General features: G+C 36.2%; 1 protein-coding gene across 10 annotated transcripts in view; it reads left to right on the top strand.

The window, feature by feature from the left end:
* The window catches only part of CHD9 (chromodomain helicase DNA binding protein 9), a 94,431-nt gene extending 76,341 nt beyond the window's left edge, over positions 1–18,090 (top strand). For 7 of the 10 annotated variants that reach the window (XM_050713149.1, XM_035543242.2, XM_035543243.2 and 4 more), the window contains 14 exons: positions 42–159; positions 848–905; positions 1,220–1,262; positions 1,411–1,630; positions 1,751–1,953; positions 2,225–3,133; positions 5,158–5,321; positions 6,190–6,462; positions 7,285–7,453; positions 8,290–8,429; positions 8,923–9,144; positions 9,899–10,027; positions 12,285–12,389; positions 14,634–18,090. In XM_050713149.1, coding sequence (XP_050569106.1) covers positions 42–159; positions 848–905; positions 1,220–1,262; positions 1,411–1,630; positions 1,751–1,953; positions 2,225–3,133; positions 5,158–5,321; positions 6,190–6,462; positions 7,285–7,453; positions 8,290–8,429; positions 8,923–9,144; positions 9,899–10,027; positions 12,285–12,389; positions 14,634–15,497 — 3,617 coding nt within the window. In that variant the 3' untranslated portion in view covers positions 15,498–18,090. The remainder of the gene's footprint in view (positions 1–41; positions 160–847; positions 906–1,219; positions 1,263–1,410; positions 1,631–1,750; positions 1,954–2,224; positions 3,134–5,157; positions 5,322–6,189; positions 6,463–7,284; positions 7,454–8,289; positions 8,430–8,922; positions 9,145–9,898; positions 10,028–12,284; positions 12,390–14,633) is intronic. The other 3 variants (XM_035543247.2, XM_035543245.2, XM_035543249.2) reach the window with 3 other exon arrangements.
* Positions 18,091–18,569: the final 479 nt, after the last annotated feature.

The raw sequence follows: 18,569 nt of genomic DNA, 5'->3' as shown, positions 1-18,569 counted from the left end.
AGTTTACTTTAAAAGATGACTTTGTGCCACTTTTTTTATAGGTTATGAAAAATACAACACTATCAGAGCAGACCCAGCACTGTGCTTCTTGGAAAGGGTTGGCAAGCCAGATGATAAAGCGGTTGCTGCTGAGCAGAGAGCAAATGATTATATTGATGGGTAGGAGTGCTTCAAACTGAGCATGAATGTTTTAAGGACTTAAAATAAACAAGACTCAATTTGTGTGTGTTGTACTTTGTTCTCCTCTTAACTAGCTTTACGCTAGTTTGATGTCATTGTTGTGAAGAACAATACTTTGAGCAGAGTTAGGAGAAGTGTAACAAAACAATTTAAATATCTGGGATTTCACAGTTAAGGGAGAAATACATCAACTTTATGTTAAAAGGATTGTGCCTTGTGTTGCTACTTCAGAAATATTACATGCTGAAGTGTACAAGTCTTCAGAGGCTGAATACTACAGATCTATTTAACTTGATTTTAGGTTGGTCACCTTGGTGTGTTTTCTTGTGTAGTTAACCAGTGACACCAGTAGATCACTTTGAGTATTACTGGATAGCTTCTGAATACTTTTCTAATACTAATTACTGGATAGCTTCTGAAAGGGAGAACTTCCTTTACTCATTGCTTCATTATATTAGCAATTGTGCTCAAAAAGAATGAGTGAGGCAGTAAATGGGAGAGGGGGGCAGGATTCAAGCAAAAGTTGTTATGAAATATTTTCCTTGTTTCAAATATAAAATTAAACACAGTGTATGTAACTAAATTGAAATGTGTTCTGCTTGATTTGAAAGAGTGTAAGGTCTTCCTAAATATTATTAAAACATGTTTTGTGTTGAAACTTTAACAGGGACGTAGAAGATCCGGAATATAAACCAGCACCAGCAATGTTTAAAGATGACATAGAGGTATAACAGGCATTTATTAATAGCTACTTTTAACACACTTAGAGTGTAACACTTCCATCTTTTTATTGAGCAAATAATTACATTTTTCTATGTTTTTCAAAATTGATAGACCTTACTCCATGTTTCTCTGCAGTTGGGGGTGGGGAACAGGAGCAATTTACTGTAATTCTGTTGTGTGCCTTGTTAGCTGTCTGTCCAAAATGCACGTTACTCTTGTTCTTTGTCATATTTGTAAATTGTCTACAAGAAGTGCATTTTACCTAAATCCTTGGAGAAGGATACATTTATTTTGTTTTACTTTTGTTTTTCTACAGGATGATGTTTCATCTCCAGGTGATTTGGTAATAGCAGATGGAGGTAAATACATAGAACTTGAAATCTGCACCTTATTTTTGGTTAATTCCCCTGACTTAACTAAAACTTGTTGACATTGCCTTGTGTAGACCCATGGAGATGAACAACAATTAATTTATTTATTTTTTTCTGTGATTTTCTTTTAATATAGATGGACAAATGATGGAAGGAGACAAAATCTATTGGCCCACCCAGTCTGCCTTAACAACACGTCTTCGACGCCTAATAACAGCTTATCAACGAACCAGTAAAAATAGGCAGGCCCAGCAGATCCAGCCAGCATTCCCAATACAAGCTAGTATGATGCAGCCTCCATACGAAGAAGCTGCTCTAAACCCAAAGATGGCTGCTAAGATAGAAAGACAGCAAAGGTATATGCATTATAGAAATACAAATGTTTATGCGTACTTATTTAAAAATATATATAGAGAGAAATAATTGCTTACTACATGATAGAAAATTACAGATTTTTTTTTTGCTTGGTGGTGAAGGTGGACAAGAAGAGAAGAAGCTGATTTCTACAGAGTTGTGTCCACATTTGGAGTGGTATTTGATCCTGAACGGGGACGATTTGATTGGACCAAATTTAGAGCAATGGCTAGGCTACATAAGAAAACTGATGAGAGCTTAGAAAAGTACCTGTATGCTTTTATGTCAATGTGCAGGAGGGTCTGTCGTCTCCCCTCAAAAGAAGGTGGGTGTATATATTTTTATCTTTAGTTTTCTCTTTACTTTTTATTTAAAGTGTTTTTCTTGATTATTGCCTTCCTTGTTCATGTGTTCTGAAATAAAAATGGGGGTGAAGAAAATTAGTAAAGATCTTAAGTGAAGCGTAAAATTATAAGCTTATAATGGGGGAACATAACTGATTGAAGCCATCTACTTCTAGTATTGCTTTGCAGTGGTGGTTTTTGTTTAGTTTTGTTTTTTTGCCAGATTCTCATCTTTGTTTTGTTTTAAAACAGAACTCGTAGACCCAAACATTTTTATCCAGCCGATTACAGAGGAGCGTGCTTCCCGGACTTTGTATCGCATTGAGCTCCTAAGGAAGGTGCGAGAACAGGCCCTTAGACACCCCCAACTGTTTGAGCGACTAAAGCTATGTCAGCCAAACCCAGACTTACCTGTCTGGTGGGAGTGTGGGACTCACGACAGGGATTTGCTTATTGGAGCTGCTAAACATGGAGTTAGCAGGACAGATTATCATATCCTTCGCGATCCTGAACTGTCATTTATGTCTGCCCAGAGGAACTATAGTCAGAACAAAGTGGCGCTCTCAAGGACTTCTACTCCACTCTTGCATCAGTACCAGATGGCATTAGCTGCTTCTCCTCTTACACCGCAGTCAAGATTGCTAGATGCTAAAGCGAATGCTCTCGAGGATGCAAAAGTTAAAAATGAAAATCTGAAAGAGGATGCTCAGTCTTCTGGAGAGGAATCTATGTCTACAGAGGAGACACAGATGATAATGAAATCTGAACCTCTGAGTCCAAAAAACGGCACACCAGTACAAAATACAGACCACAGACCTAGTGTGAAGACTGAAACAGACAGGCGCATGGTGTCAGCAAGGACAGAGCCTCTAACTCCAAACCCAGCTTCCAAAAAACAGAGAGTCAGCAAAAGAGGATCTGACTCTAGCTCTGACTCAGACTCTGACTCAGATAGATCATCCTGTTCTTCCAGGTCATCTTCTTCATCCTCTTCGTCTTCCTCATCTTGTTCACACTCTCGATCAGGCTCTAGCTCTTCTTCATCTTCATCTTGTTCTTCAGCATCTTCATCCTCCTCATCTTCATCCTCCTCCTCCTCATCGTCATCATCATCATCGTCTGAAGAGAGTGATAGTGATGAAGAGGAGGCACAAAAACGTGGTATGTTGGTAGTCTTACTACAATTTTTAAATTGAACAAATTTCTTCCTAACGGAAGAATGTCCAAAAAAGGTTACTGAATCCCAAAAAAGTAAACGTAAACAGTTTTGCTTGATTTGAACCGAGTCAAAAGAATTTCAAGAAGAGAGCTTTTGCTTTGCTTTTTATCAGTGCTTTGGATGAGGTAGTTGGTTTTGCTTTTTTCTTTTTCCTCCAGTCTTGCTTTCCTGTATGTGTAGCTTCCTCGCTGTGCTTTCAGGAAATCTGCAAGTGTCCTTCTGTACAAGTTTGTGTTGTAAGCTGCTTTTTCTTGAAAGCTAGAGGTGGCCTAGCAGTGTACTTGCGCTGAAAAATTTCAAACACTTAAATACATACTTCAAAACTGCAGTGATTATAGAGTATAGGACCAAAGAACCCATTGAGACACTTCTGGAAGGTTCAAAGTAAAAAACATAAGCCTCTGATCAGTGAAGTGATTTAAAATGTGCACTAAGCCAACCAATCATTATTTGAAACATTCCTTACTTTTAGATACTCTGACCTGTACTCAACTTTTGCCTTGTTCAGACTCCGAATGTGGAAATATTTCTCTGCTCTGTAATAATAAATGGTAATAAAAAAGTGAGGAGAATGAAGTTAAGCAGTGGCATTACAGCATGACTAAATAAGCTGACTTTTTTCCCGATACCTCAAAAGGAAATATTTAATCAGGTGGATTCTGTTGTCTGTGAAAATGAGAGATAGAAACCTTAGGGTTAATTTACTGGGAAAAGTGGGCAAGTTAAATGCCTGTTAGGCAAAATGATTAAGATGCTGCTCCCTGTAGCGGTGGGAGGACATGTTCAAAGGAAACAGCTGTATGAAAAATAAAAACAGTGAGAGAAAAGGAAAGTTTACATGACTTCGATCTTCAGTTCTAGATGGTGGATACCATAACATGTGCTACAAGTCAAAATATTAGCCTTGCTTTCTGCCAGCTCAGTCTGTTTATGCAAGTAATTGTGCCATCCTCAGATGTGCAAAATCTTACAAATCAGTCAGCCTTCCTTTCTGTGGCTATTTTACTGTAACTTGGTATTGAAGAGATTGGCAAATGCTGGAAAGCTTCTCTTGAAATTCATCTGTGCATTCAGTTTTAGGCCCAGTTTTTGCGTCATATATTGTATGGCGGAACCTTTGGTGTACTTTCCATATTTGAAACATATTTTGAGAGAGAAAAATAGTATCAGGTCACTGAATACATAGCTATTGCTAAGAACAGATACGAGTTCAGTAGAATTATCCTGCTCTTTTTGCTGACGTAGTATTTACCTTGTTAGGCAGCACCTTTTTTCCAGTTTGACTGTTTCCCTGTGACATAGTGAAACTTGTATTGTGAGACGGAAGCAAAAGTAAAATAAAGATGGAGAGAAATATAAGAAAGTCAGGGGACACACCTAAAAGTTATGGGGGGGAGGGAGAATCAGTGATTTAAAAAAAAAAAAAATTACATTTATGCAGAGGCGCATTTCCAATATGAGTAAATTAGAACATCCAATGTTCCATCTAGTAAATGAAATGGCATTTTTTAAAAGTAGTTTCCCGATAGATTTGCCACACTCTGGTAATAGACACCTTTCTTTTCAATCTAATTCTGTATTTTAATATGTTTACCTGTAAACGAAGTACTAATTTTAAAGTAAACAAGGACTTCCTATCAGCTTACCCTGTAGCATGCCCATTTTCAAATATCTCAAGTTTGACATGTTAAGCTCTCAAAAAATTAACAGAAATATATATATATACACACACACACACACACACACACACACACACACACACATATATATATATATATATATATATATGGAATTTACATGCCTAGGAAAGGGTCATCAGTCACACTGAAAAAACTCGCAAATTAATTCTTCAGTATAATTTTGAGTTTGGACTTTCTTTGAACATTTTGTGTTGTTTACCAGAGCCTCTTACAGTGAGTCTGTTTTTTAACTTACAACATCAAGTGATTTTAGTGGTTTTATTTAGCAGAAGGAACTGCTCATATAAAAGCATATGATGAAGAAAGTGTAGCTTCTCTGAGTACAACGCAAGATGAGACGCAAGACAGTTTCCAGATGAACAATGGGACACCAAATTCCAGTTACCTCCTACAAGGTGGCTACATGTTGGCAGCATCCTATTGGCCAAAGGCAAGTTTATCGTACTACTTTGAAAATCAAGGTTATATGGGAAGGTGGGCTGTGACATTAGTATTCAATTAAATATGCTAACACCACATCACAGAAGATCTTGGGGGGGGGGGGGGGAACAATTGACTTCAGGGTAAATTATAGTAAAACTGCAGTTAAGCAGTTTATGCATCAGTTGTAGAGCTGTATATGTACATGAGAGAACATTCATGTGGCAAGCAAAATTTGAAAGAAAGCGTATGTTGGATGTAGATGAGATAAATGATCAGGTATTGGAATTTTAAGTCAGTGATTGTACTCTTCAGAGTAGTTCAAAAGTATGTCAAGAGTGAAGTAGAGCAAGAAATCATTTATGCTACATGTTAGAAACTATTTTATTTAGGGATATCAGACACCTTCTGCTACATTGTAAAATCCTAGTAAAATTCTGAAGTTGTGCTGAAGTATAGACTGGGTAAGGCAGTGATCTAATACAGCTCTCATGTTAGAATTTTTACTCTGTGATTCTGTATGTTGAAATAGTCCAGTATACATTGGAAAGATACTAGTACTAATGGACTGTAAATTCGTCATCTTTGAAATAAGTACTGAATAGTTTTAAGCTTTTTAGTTGTGTCCAAATTTCTATGACTGACATAACTAAGTTAAATTCTGTGGTTGATTGCTTTTCAGTCTTCCACAATATATTTTTTCATTTGAGTGTTATGTGCTTTTTTTTTAGGTGTTTTTCAGTAGTCAGAGAGAAGATCCATGTGATTTGATTCGTAGTTAGGAAGTTCACAGAGTAGTTTGTTGCATACTGCATAAATGTAATGTATGCAGTGTCACTAAGCATTACACTTATAAAAATACTTCCTCTGTTTTTTAGGATCGAGTTATGATTAACCGGCTCGATAGTATTTGTCAAACAGTGTTGAAAGGTAAATGGCCTTCAGCAAGAAGGAACTATGACAGCAATACGGTGGCATCTTTCTACACAAACAAGCTTCTGGATAGTCCGGGTGCAGCTGCAGATTACAGTGAGCCCAGTGCACCAACACCCCCTCTTGCAGGTGTTAAAGAAGAATATGATCAGTCACCACAGATGTCAAAGGTGAAGAAGCATGTACGAGAAAAGGAGTTTACAGTGAAAATCAATGACGTATGTTTATTTTTATTGCCCTAGGACCTGATTGCGATTGCGGTGTGCGGCATGCTTTACCTGCAAGTGGCTGCCTGCTCTTATTCTCACTTCCTTCACACACTTGTTTGTGGGTATTTGGGTCTGCTTCTTCTGAGGTTTTTGGGTTTTTTTTCATTGTTGGTTTTAATTTTCATAAAACTCTGGAGGGGAATCACCATTATTTCCCTCTTTGAATTTAAATTTCGCTGTTATATTGCTTTTTCAGACTGACTGTTTTATGCATTTCCTTAAAAACTGGGTTAATAATAAACCGTATTTCTGTTTGGCTTTTTTGAATGTTTCAGCATATCCTATTCAGCAAATAGGTTTTTTTCATGGCCTTTTAGAGAGTTACAGGTACGTTTTCAAGTTAAAATGTAGGCTAGAAGCTTCAAACGTTTTTCTTACGTATATTCTGTGACCTGTTGGTAGCATGTAAAAAATACACAAAACTTTTCTCTTGCAATTGGATTTGTCACTTGTTTAGGACAAGATCAGGTAGGCAGCTGTTTAGTGTCTATATTTTTCAATTAGGATGTTTTATAAGGATGTTATATAATTTATATTCTTAGAGGCAATTTCATGAAATTTCCAGTCAGTTTCCTTTACATGGAGGAGAATCAAGACTAGTTTTAAGGTCTAATATAAGGTTTTTTTGTTCTTCTTCAACTCCTCTGGAGTAACTGTTCGTATTCTCATACAAACCGAAACTCACACAACAAAAATCCTGATTATGAAGGATTATGAAGTAGTCATTCTGCTTCAGAAGAGACTCTTCTAACCCTGGGATTTATTTAACAGGAAGGTGGTTTGAAATTGACTTTTCAGAAGCAGGGACTGTCTCAGAAAAGGCCATTTGAAAGCGAGGAAGGTGCATTGGGACAGCAGCAATACCTGGCTCGGCTACGTGAACTCCAGAACGCTTCAGAAACCAGCCTCGTCAACTTCCCCAAATCACTTCCTGAATCGGGTATATACTGTGAATTCCTAAAATGTCAGAGGACATGAGGATTAGTAATAAATCTTTTCTTCTGTGTTCTTCTGTTAAACTCCATGTATATAGGCAGTGGAGAGAGATGTTGGCAGTGTTATTTGCTCTAAACTGCCATTTAGGGGAATTCTGTGCAGTGTGTTAGGGAATCTGGGCACCTGAGTTAGGATATTGGACCACGAGTACTCTCACAGTGTCAGTTATTGTAGAATTCATTTATTAGAAGGATGCCATCTTGCATTTTAAACACCCCCACAAGAAGATCTTAGTAATTATAAAGCTCATCAGTCTCCACTGTAAATAATGAGTTTAAATTACAGGTTATTAGGGCTAGTTTGGAAGTAAAGATGAAGACTTCTAGACTTATGTCTGTGTTGTCTTTGCACTCTTCATATTCTTGCCTGTGTCTCATGTAATGAAACAGTGGAAGACAGTCTAGAAAAAGGTTTGTGGCTTACAGCCAAAAACTCATAGCGTATTTTCATAACAGTAAGTGTACATGGCTAATTTAAAAAGCATTTGAATTTAGCAGTTAAAATTTGGATTAAAATATTTGTAGTACTAGAATTGGGTGCTTGCGTTAGGCCAGATTCTGATCAAATGGCTGTAATTGATTGCACGCTTATGCATATTAAAATATCTCCTTTGAAAATACCATCCTTAGCTTTCATTTTCTGCTAGATATATTACATGTAGAAATTATCTGCACTAGCACAACTTCAATTTTATTTCCTTTTTTATCTTTTAATTCTGAAGTGTTTCTTGTTATAAACAATTTAAGCATCGACATTAATTTTGCTGTGTAATTTCATTAGGTACTTCCAGTCACTTAACAGCCAGCGCCAATGGAGTGATAGTTGACAGTCAGCCTGTAGTCAAAAAGAGAAGAGGAAGAAGGAAGAATGTGGAAGGAGTTGATGTCCTCTTTATAAATAGAAATAAGCAGCCTAACCATGTAAGTAAACTCCATTCTGTATCCAAAATAAGGCCTAGATTACTGTTAATTCCTTACCTGAGTGTAACTGGTTGTCAACATTCAGTGAAAAATTAATTACTCGGCTGTTTTTTTCTGAAACTGTTCACTGGATGCATATAACTACACAAATAAGAACTGGTGGAGTTTCACTAAAATATTAGAAACATTACAATATCAGTATTTTTTTTAAAAGAGTCTAGTTTTGATAAGCTGTAGTTAACAGTGTATTATTAATAACTTGATATTTGTCTTAGCAACACCTTCTGATGTTACACATGTTCACGTGTTACGGCACCTGATCTTACAGGGATTTAAAGGGAGCTTATCTTTATGCACCTAATTAGTCTCCCCGAGTCCTTGAGTTTGTGCGTAATGATCTGCAGGACTGCGGCCTTTATGGTATCATACACGAAATAATCGTGATGGTTTGCTTTCTATGGAGAACTTAGTCAAATGTTTTGAATTTCTCCAGGTTAATCCAGGTATTAACTCCTGCCAAGTTGCTGCAGGAATAAACCCAGCACTCACCTACACGCAGTCACAAGGCGTGCTTGATGCAGAGAGTCCAGTTCCTGTTATTAACCTAAAAGATGGAACAAGGCTTGCAGGTGATGATGCCCCCAAAAGAAAAGATTTAGAAAGGTGGCTGAAAGAACATCCTGGCTATGTTGAAGATTTAGGAGCTTGTATTCCTGTGAGTATTCCTTTCAGCTCTACTTTGGCGAAACAACAAAACATTTCTCATAAAATACATTTCAATTGGTATTGCATGTTTCATGGAATTACTCTTTCTTTCTTTGTTCTTTTTTGTTGTTTAGGAAGGAAAATGTCTTTTTTCTTATACATTTGAGCTCTACAAGCCTTTCATTTATTTCCCTTCCTTCCAAATGTAATTGCTAAGAAAAGTACAAGGATTAAATCTCTTTGTTTAGTCTTATAGTTGTACATAGGATTAAAAAAATTATGTAAGATAAGAAACCTAATTAGTTAATCAATATCATGGTAATATGAGAAATTATGGGAGCAGAAAACATGTAGCAGCATAGTTAGTGATGTGCAAGAGGGGATGTACCCCCTATCTACGTTACAGGGGTATGGTAGTGATCTTTATGTGGGCATGATTTTTCTCAAGTTACTTCTGAATTCAGATTTGTTAATGTTGCACAGAATGCATGAAGTCTTATTTATGACATCTTGAATAACAGCCTTATTTCTTCAGAAAGATGTTATAATACAAAAAGAAACAGCATCTGTGCTAGTTAAAACACTGATGAAAACTGAAAAAATATTAAAAAACAATGGGTAGAAGCTGTTTCCTGATCTTCTCATTACATAGTTGTGATTTGTAAATGAATACTGTTGTTAACATGTTTCTGAAATTAATTTTTACCATTTTTTTAAATAGTTATATCAGAAACATAATTGGCTTTGTAATCTCTTTATAATAGAGAACACAGCTGCATGATGGGAGGCCCAAACAAAAAAGACATCGTTGTCGAAACCCTAATAAACTGGATGTTAATAGTTTGACTGGTGAAGAACGTGTTCAGCTCATAAATAGAAGAAATGCAAGAAAGGTATTAATATTGCTGTTCTCATTCATATGTTCCCCAAATGAAAAGTTATCTGAAATGAAGTCTAGTATTTTATCAAGTGTAACTCTACGTACAAATTAAAGGTTTTCTGCTAGGGGTTTGGCACAGAACAAGAACATTGATCACAATCTTCTAGTAAGCATTTTATGAGTATGAAAACATACAAGATACTGTTAGAAATTTACCTTGTGGTTAATGTTGAGAGTGAATTGAACACTCAATATATTGCAGTATTTATGCCATTGACTAACACAGAGGCATGGCCACTGAAATCTTTTTTTCTGTTGTAAAAATGACTCGTTGTACCTCACTATTTCAGTTTAACTGTCCGACTTGTTACAGAAACTTTTTTCAGGGAAAGTTCTTAGTCTCTGTATAATCTTAATTTACTTGAAGACTAGCAGCAAAGACAAAGCTTCTAAAAAGGACCTGTTTTTAAATTTGACATGTTTTTTAGTGTAATTCTTTGTATGTTCTAATCAAATAGCAGCATTCTCAGAAATGCTAAATTCTGGGCATACCATCTCATTTTTACATAATTACTTTTCAAAAGATTAAAAGTAGATTGGTAGTGCATCTCTCATAGAATCTCGTCCATTGGTGTTGCTTAAATCCTGTGTACTGGATCATTTTGCATTTTTCTTTATTTTTGTTGTTATCTCTGCCATTCAGCCTTTATGGGTCACCAGTATATATGCATTGTACATCAAATTGCTGGGTTATGATCAGGGGATCAAAAGTAGTGGTTGTTGGTTTATTTTTTTTTTTTGGTCTAAAACCTGAACAGTGGAAGATGGGAAGCCAGTTGCTGAATACAAGTTTTCAGATATATGAATATATGGTCAAAGTTCAAAAGATGTAATGCATTTGAATGTGCTTTGGGGAAGGCAAAAAGGCCATACTCAAGAAAAGCATATAGAACATTCCTGTTATTTATGGAATGAATTTAGATACTTGGGATGGTGTCTTTGAGTGTCAATGTAGTACTAAAGCAGCAATCCAGGGAGAGTCTTCGAGGTGTTGATTGCATCACCTTCTGGAGCATTTCCTCTTGTGATGCTGCCAGTTTCTGTTAGAGTAGTTGCAAGGAAAGCAGTTTTTTTATTATTATTTTTTTTTTAATGCTGCCATTAAGGTCAGAAGCTTTGTGCATCTGTAGAGGAAAGTGAGGCAGAGCTTGAGTCTTTAATCTCTTCCGTGCATTGGGATAGCTGCTCTGAAGAGGAACATCTCTGGTTGCTAGTTTCTTGAAAAACACTTCTCTGTAGTAAGCCGTGCCCTGAGGAATCTTCAGAGTTGATGACTGACAAATGAGGGATTTGGTCTTTGCTTGCTGTAAGAGCCTATGCTTTCATGATGGCTTTTTTCTTATATTTCCACACCCAAGTTGAGACAGTCTTCCTCTGTTACCTTATTACTCTGTTTCCCCAGTTATAACCTGCCCCCAACTTCTTTGCATCACTGAATTCTCCAAACTATTGTCTCACTTTCTTTTCTTAATTACACATTTAGTAGCATGGGGTGGGAGGACCGTAAGTAGTAGCCTAGGAAATGTGAATTTAAGCTGCAGTTTATAGACAAAGCTGAATAGATACTGCAATTCTTTTCCCTCTCTTTCAGCCATTTCTTCTTTCTTTCTGGATCATAGAATAGAATCGTAAAATAATATGGATCTGAGTAATACTTCTGGTTAATTTGAAAGCTTACTTTCTTGCTTATATGATTTTATTAAGAAATGCTGTCTAGCACTCTTAACTCAAAAGTGACCTTTGCATGGAAAAAATACAAGAACTTCACAAGAGAAACAGAGCCTCCCAATGGAAGTATTTTAGAAGCTGAGATAAGAGTGATTTAGTGAATAGATGAAAAGGTGAACAAATGAGATTATAGCTACAAACTTGGTGTTACTTGGTCACTATTTTCTATTCATACTGTTGCTCTTTGATTCATTACATGTCTAAATAATTTCTTGATGTTTAACATAGTATGAATGTTAGATACTGAAGTTGTGGCATATGAGTGTAATAGAGGAGTTAGCGCTTAGGCTGAGAACAAATCAGGAGTATCTCACATATACCAACAGAAATCAATTAAACGCTATGCTATACGTAGTGATAATTGTAAGACTATATGTGTGTTATTATATGAAAGACAAAAATGAAACAGTGTCAGTTATGGTTGTTGCCTTTTTTCTTATCAGAATAGAAATATTCACTAACTTCTCTGTTCTGTTTCTCAGGTGGGGGGTGCATTTGCTCCCCCTCTGAAGGATTTGTGCAGGTTCTTGAAAGAAAATCCAGAGTATGGAGTGGCTCCTGAATGGGGAGATGTTGTAAAACAGTCTGTGAGTATTTGCAAAATGAGATATCTGTGACGTGGGGGTGAAGGCAAGGTTTTCATTTCTGGTACTAAATTATATTAAATTTGGAATATGAGTCAGTGTTAGCTTTCTTTCAGCCAGCTCGGTTCCCTAAAGTGGTTTGCTGGCACAGCTGTGAGTAGGCGGAAGAGAAGGGACAGTAACTGGCAACCCCAAATTAGAGATTTGGTTGAAGGTGCTATAATGCTGTGACTTCTTCATCTCATAAACGTTGCCTTGAAGGCTTTAAAAAAGGTACTAGCCCACAGAACAGTTTCTTACCCTTAGAGTCAGAAAGATAGGTACGATTTTAAGTATTTACTTTTTAGCCAACTTACTTTTAGTTTTAAGAGGTCAATATCACCAATCAAAATGTCAATCAAAATGTAAATCAAGTATTAATACAAATATTTTGTACTACTTAGGATTTCTGACTTAAAGGTTTTATTTTTAGCTGAAAACTAATGTTGAAATTCCAGTGGAGGGACCAATGTTAATATATTATTATATTGTTAGGAAGAGGTTTGCACAACAACTTAGAGTTTGCCTGTGCATTCCTTCTGTATGGATTATCAACCAAGTTAGAGGTAAAAATAGTACCTTCCCTGGTAATCCTCACTAAGTTTCTTGCTAGTAGCAAGATTTAGTGAGTAGCTTTTTCCCAGATGCTTCAAAGGGGTGCATCTAAGTGTGTGTCCTCACATTTGCAGGCATGTGTGTTCTTCCATGCATATTTGTATACATACACTGTGTTGCGTTTAGACCATGGCTAATAAAAAGCTTACAGAACTACATGCATTTATAGACAGAATTTGTACGTGTTTACATCCATCAAATAACTGTGCACCTGACTGATAAGTTACATGCCTTGCAACCATAGATATATAAACAAATCTCTGAGAATGATTCCAAGGTTAAACAACTTTGTTTTCAATCATCAGGCACCAGTATGAAAAAACTGCTAGAGAAGAAATAATACATGTTTATGTAGTAATAATAAAAACTCTGATTTATTAAAAATGAATGCACCAGAAATTTCAGAGGTTTCGTTTGAGGTTTGCATTTGGTTAAATTTCAAACAAGAAAGTTTTTTGATAGACTTACTTTGTCTGTTTCCAATGAAACAACAGGTATGAATTCTTGTTATGGGAACTATTAATTAGCTGATCTCTCTTCCCTTGTAAGTGCCATTGATTCAAGTATGCCATATGGTTCTGAGTTCACTGCGTGTTTGCCTTGAAGATAAAGACTAGTCTTTCTGTGAAAAAGTCTTAATAAATGCCTGTTTGTCCAGTACCCTTGTGGGGACATGGTGGTAGAAAAAATGTATGTAGAGAGAGGATTAGATTGCAACAAATATAGATATAAGTAACAGCAGAATTACTTCTAGAATTTCATAATGTGCCACAGGACGGAAGAACAGTGTGAGTTCTGAATTCCTCTAGATGTAGTAGACTAGTTTAAATTAGAGAAATTTGCTGGGGTGAAAAAAAAAAAAAGCTATTTTATTATGGAGATGATTAATAATCGATCATATGGTTGCCATTTTTAAGAGAAATTTTCAGAACAATGCATTTCAAAGAGAACATTAGCACACATTGCAGTTCTTCCATCATTAGGTAGGAGGGCTTACAGAGGTGAAGCAAATAGTATGCAAGCCTTAAAAAGAAGTGGTCTGAATTCCATTTTAATAGAATTGAATGTGAGTCTTTATTCTTAAGTTTATGGATAAGATGAAATATAAAGACATTAAACAGACACTGGCAATAATAAAAAGGACTTGGAGAGTGTTCTCTGTGCAGTCACATGTCTATATTTAACCTTAAACTGATTTTTTTAATTAAGCAGTATCAAACTAAGTGATTAGAATGTGATAATATTGCAAAGCAGTGCTATGTTTTAGATCTTGAAATAAGAGTGCTCCTCTAATTAGCTGTATTTGGGTTGATGTGCAAACAAACCTCTGAAGACGAGTTAGCAATGGGTCTGAGAAGACACCTGCTTAGACCTGACTGTAGAAATGGCACTTGAGATGTTTGAGATGTGATAGCACAAAGCCACCATAAATTCCAGCAAGTGGTCAAGAGATCGAGCTGCTGTGCTGACATACTGGAATCATCTTTGACACCGTTACTGTATGCTTGTGGGGTTTTTGTTTTTTGTTTGCTTTGTTTTACTTTTGCATCTTTATGCTATCAAAACACTGATGATACACAATGTCTCTTGCAGGGATTTCTCCCAGAAGTTATGTTTGACCGTATTCTCACTGGGCCTGTTGTGCGGGAAGAAGTAAGTCGGAGGGGAAGGCGCCCGAAAAGTGAGATTGCTAAGGCAACAGCAGCTGCAGCCGCTGCCACTGCTGCGAGCGTGTCCGTTAACCCTCTGCTATCTAACGGATTGCTGCCAGGAGTGGATCTGCCTAGTCTTCAGGCCTTACAACAAAACCTGCAAAACCTGCAGTCGCTGCAAGTAACGGCGGGACTAATGGGAATGCCAGCTGGCTTAACTACTGGAGGAGACACCAAGAACATGGCCGCCATGTTCCCCATGTTGCTGTCAGGGATGGCTGGATTACCAAACCTGCTGGGCATAGGAGGACTTCTAACCAAGTCTACGGAATCTATTTCAGAGGATAAAAAGGGAAATGATTCAAAAGAGGCAGATATAAAGAAAGAAAGGACAGAAGACCAAAATACAGATACTGGTGGTGAAAACTCTGTTTCGAGCTCTCCTTCGACATCCTCTGCTGCTGCAGCTGCCAATCCTCTCTCTCTTAACCCATTACTTTTGTCCAACATACTTTATCCAGGGATGCTTCTCACTCCAGGCCTTAATCTTCATATCCCAGCTTTGTCTCAGTCTAATATTTTTGATGTACAAAACAGTGAAAGTAATGACACAGGCTCAGCCAAGCCCACAGAAGAAAAGGAGGAAAATTCTAGGGTTAGAGATCAGGAAGACAAAGGGGGAACAGAGCCAAGCTCTCACAATGAAAACAGCACAGATGAGGGTTCAGAGAAAGCAGATGCTTCATCTGGATCTGATAGTACATCATCTTCATCTGAGGATTCAGATTCTAGTGATGAAGACTGACCCCAGACTCTGCACTTAAATTATGAACTGATTTTGAATTTATTCTTTAATTATTTCATTGTAAATAACCCAGTGTTGAGTGCATCAATGATTTACTGACCGAACATTTCAGTATTTGTTTAGAAGTGCAAACTGCTTTCAGAGACGTTTTGCATGTAATATTTCTTGAAGTTCATAAGTTTCTGAACTTGTACGTACTATCAAATACACAATGGTGTAAAATTACAACAAAAGGCATTATAATTTTGTTGGGGGGTTAATTTTATGAAAATAATGCTCAAGTAAGAGCTGTATATTTAATATATTTGCAGTGAACACAGAATACTTTATGCATATTATTGATTTAATTTGAATATAGTTTTACAGCCTCCTTGACACTTATAATTTACAGATCAAAACTCAGCAATAATTTGGGCAGCTAATGAATGTCATGAAAGCTGTAGAATCTACATCACCATCCATTGCTTTAATTACATGAAAATGCTCTAGTGTTGTGATGCACTGCTGTTTCCAATTCAGGTACAAGTGTGTTTAAAAAGATAAATTTTTCCCAATCAGCCAATTAAACTGGCTACCTGTTACCTCAGCTGAGTTAGTTTAGGAAGTTTACATTGGTTTCTATTACTTGTTTTCAGGTTTTGTTTTGTTTTCTAAAGACATCCTGTATAACATGTTAAAATCTGAGCTGAGATATGACTGTTGGTGGTTTTTTTTCCCCCCGTCATTACAACTGTTCTGTGACAGCAGTAAGGGGGAAATAACAACAAAAACTGTCTTATCTCATGCTACTTGGCACCATATAGATCTATTTAGTTTACACCTTGCAAAGTTTTGGGCTCCCTCCGCAGAATTAAAACTCCCCAAATGAGGAGTAGTTTCCCCAAGACTCAGAAGAGGCAATCTGTCATAAAGTGCCACTGAAAAGACCTTTCAACACTGCATACTTCATGTAAAAATTGTTTGTTTGCTTTGTTTGTGTAGATTTCTATTTGTGTTTTATGTCATAAAACCTCCTGGAGTTACCAGTTAGTAATGGTAAATAAAGTATAGATAGTTTTGAACTCCTTTTGAGTTTAAACTTCTCTGCAGATTTAAATCTGACTAAATATTAAATATTACCCCAAATCATTATTGGGATATCACTTCATATATGTTATGCTGAGTTACCCACTAAAGAAAAAGCACTTTGAATAGTAAGGAAGATAAATTATTCCTAGAAACAACAGTAACAGGGCATAAAGCATCTGTTGAAGTCCAAAACCTTAGAACCCTTTACTATATAAAATCTGTCTAATATTTGATGTGTGATCTGATCCTTCCTCCTTCTTAAGCTGCTATTACACTGCCACAGTAAAGGCCCAGATTCACATTTACAGAAGATTTGAAGTGACTGAGATTTCAATTGACATTTGATACATCATTTGCAGTCCAAGAAAAGGCAAGTGTTAAGAGAAAATAGATACAGGTACTAGTAGAAGTCATTAAAAAAGCTTTACAAAGGGATAAATTTAAAAATAAAAACAAAAACTGTATATTTTGATATAGTTCTGTTGCTTGCTTGTACAGTAAAACAACTGTGTTGTTTTTTTTTACCGAGAACTTTACCAATGAAATATAAGTTTCTATGTGCAAAATAACCCCATGATTAGAAGCAGTATTACATGTAATTACACAGCTATACAAGTACCATTTGGATTGTGCTGGTTACATATTTTCCCAAATAGTATTCTGATTTTTGGCCCTTCATGCAGTGTCTTAGCAATAGTGAAAATTAAAAACTGCCAAGAGAAGGGGGTAGCAATTCTTCATCATGGAAATAAAAAAGAAAAAAGTATTGCATATTTAATATTTTGCCCTTTGTAATATAGCACTTTTATTTAACTAGGATGCATCTATGAAATAGCCAAAGTTCTACAAACAGTTATTAACTTAGTTTGCTGATGGATTATGTCAACAATACCATCAATTCCCACCCTTACCCCACAAAAGAAATCCTAAATCTTGTGGCTAAAACCTAATTTATATCAGATTTATGAAATAAAGTATTTTCCTAATTATGCTCAAGTGTTTGGTTACCATTCTAGTGATTCTTTCTATGTAATAAGGCAATTACAGTTTCAAGTAATGAAAGGCTGGTACAGACTTGAACATAATGTATTGGGTTTATTTTTAATCAGTTTGAACCAGAAGGGGAAAAATGTCCCACTATCAGCTAGACTATATGCAAATACGGTTGTATAAAGTTAAGGGTTATAAGGAAACCTCAGTAGAATTACACTAATACTGAAGTTAAAATTAAAAGGATATCCAAGGTGATGATAAAGTGTGTGTTGGTAGTTACTAAAAGAACCTTAGCTGTTATTGCCTTGTATTTCTATCCCTTGTTTCAGGCTTCATGATCCAAGTCTTAGTCCAGTTTTTCTTTTGGACATTTGCAATATTTGCCAGTTGTGTTCTGTGTAGTCTGAATTTGCTTTCTGTAGTTGAACAAGCGTCTTAAAAAGTCATTTGTAATTTATTGAATTACTTTCTATGATGTTCTATAGAGCAAATGGAAGTTTAATTATTTTTTATTAAACATATTCTTTGACTACCCATGATGTCAGCCTCAATATATGAAAATAATGCTGTGTAACGATTAAACGTGCATCTCAGAGCAGCAAAAGGTAAGTCTCAGCGTTACGGACTAAACTGAAATTACTCTTTAGACCTTAAAAGTAAAATCAAGCATAGGATGTGTTTTTATTTCAACAGACACAAATATTTTTCTTTTGTATAATTTTTCTGGGAATTGGTTTGAATCAATTTCCTATAATTTTGTTGTCTTACAAACAAAATGAGTTGCTGTTCCAGCCCTTGAGTTGCTATGGAAGGAATACATAGTCTAGGTTCTGGTTAGAAATGAGGATGCATCTAATGTTCCTGGGTAAGCGTGTTGGGAGTGGACTATCTTTTTGAATCTTGCTTTTCAAAACCCTGCATTACTCTTTTATGTGTTTACTGAATCTTTTAATTTTGTACACAGCACTTAGCTATTTTTCATTTTTTTCCTACAGAGTACAGACACTTCTT

The sequence above is a fragment of the Cygnus atratus genome, chromosome 12 (assembly GCF_013377495.2).
Source record: "Cygnus atratus isolate AKBS03 ecotype Queensland, Australia chromosome 12, CAtr_DNAZoo_HiC_assembly, whole genome shotgun sequence".
Taxonomy (NCBI): Eukaryota; Metazoa; Chordata; class Aves; order Anseriformes; family Anatidae; genus Cygnus; species Cygnus atratus.
This window is presented reverse-complemented; position numbering and strand designations above follow the sequence as displayed.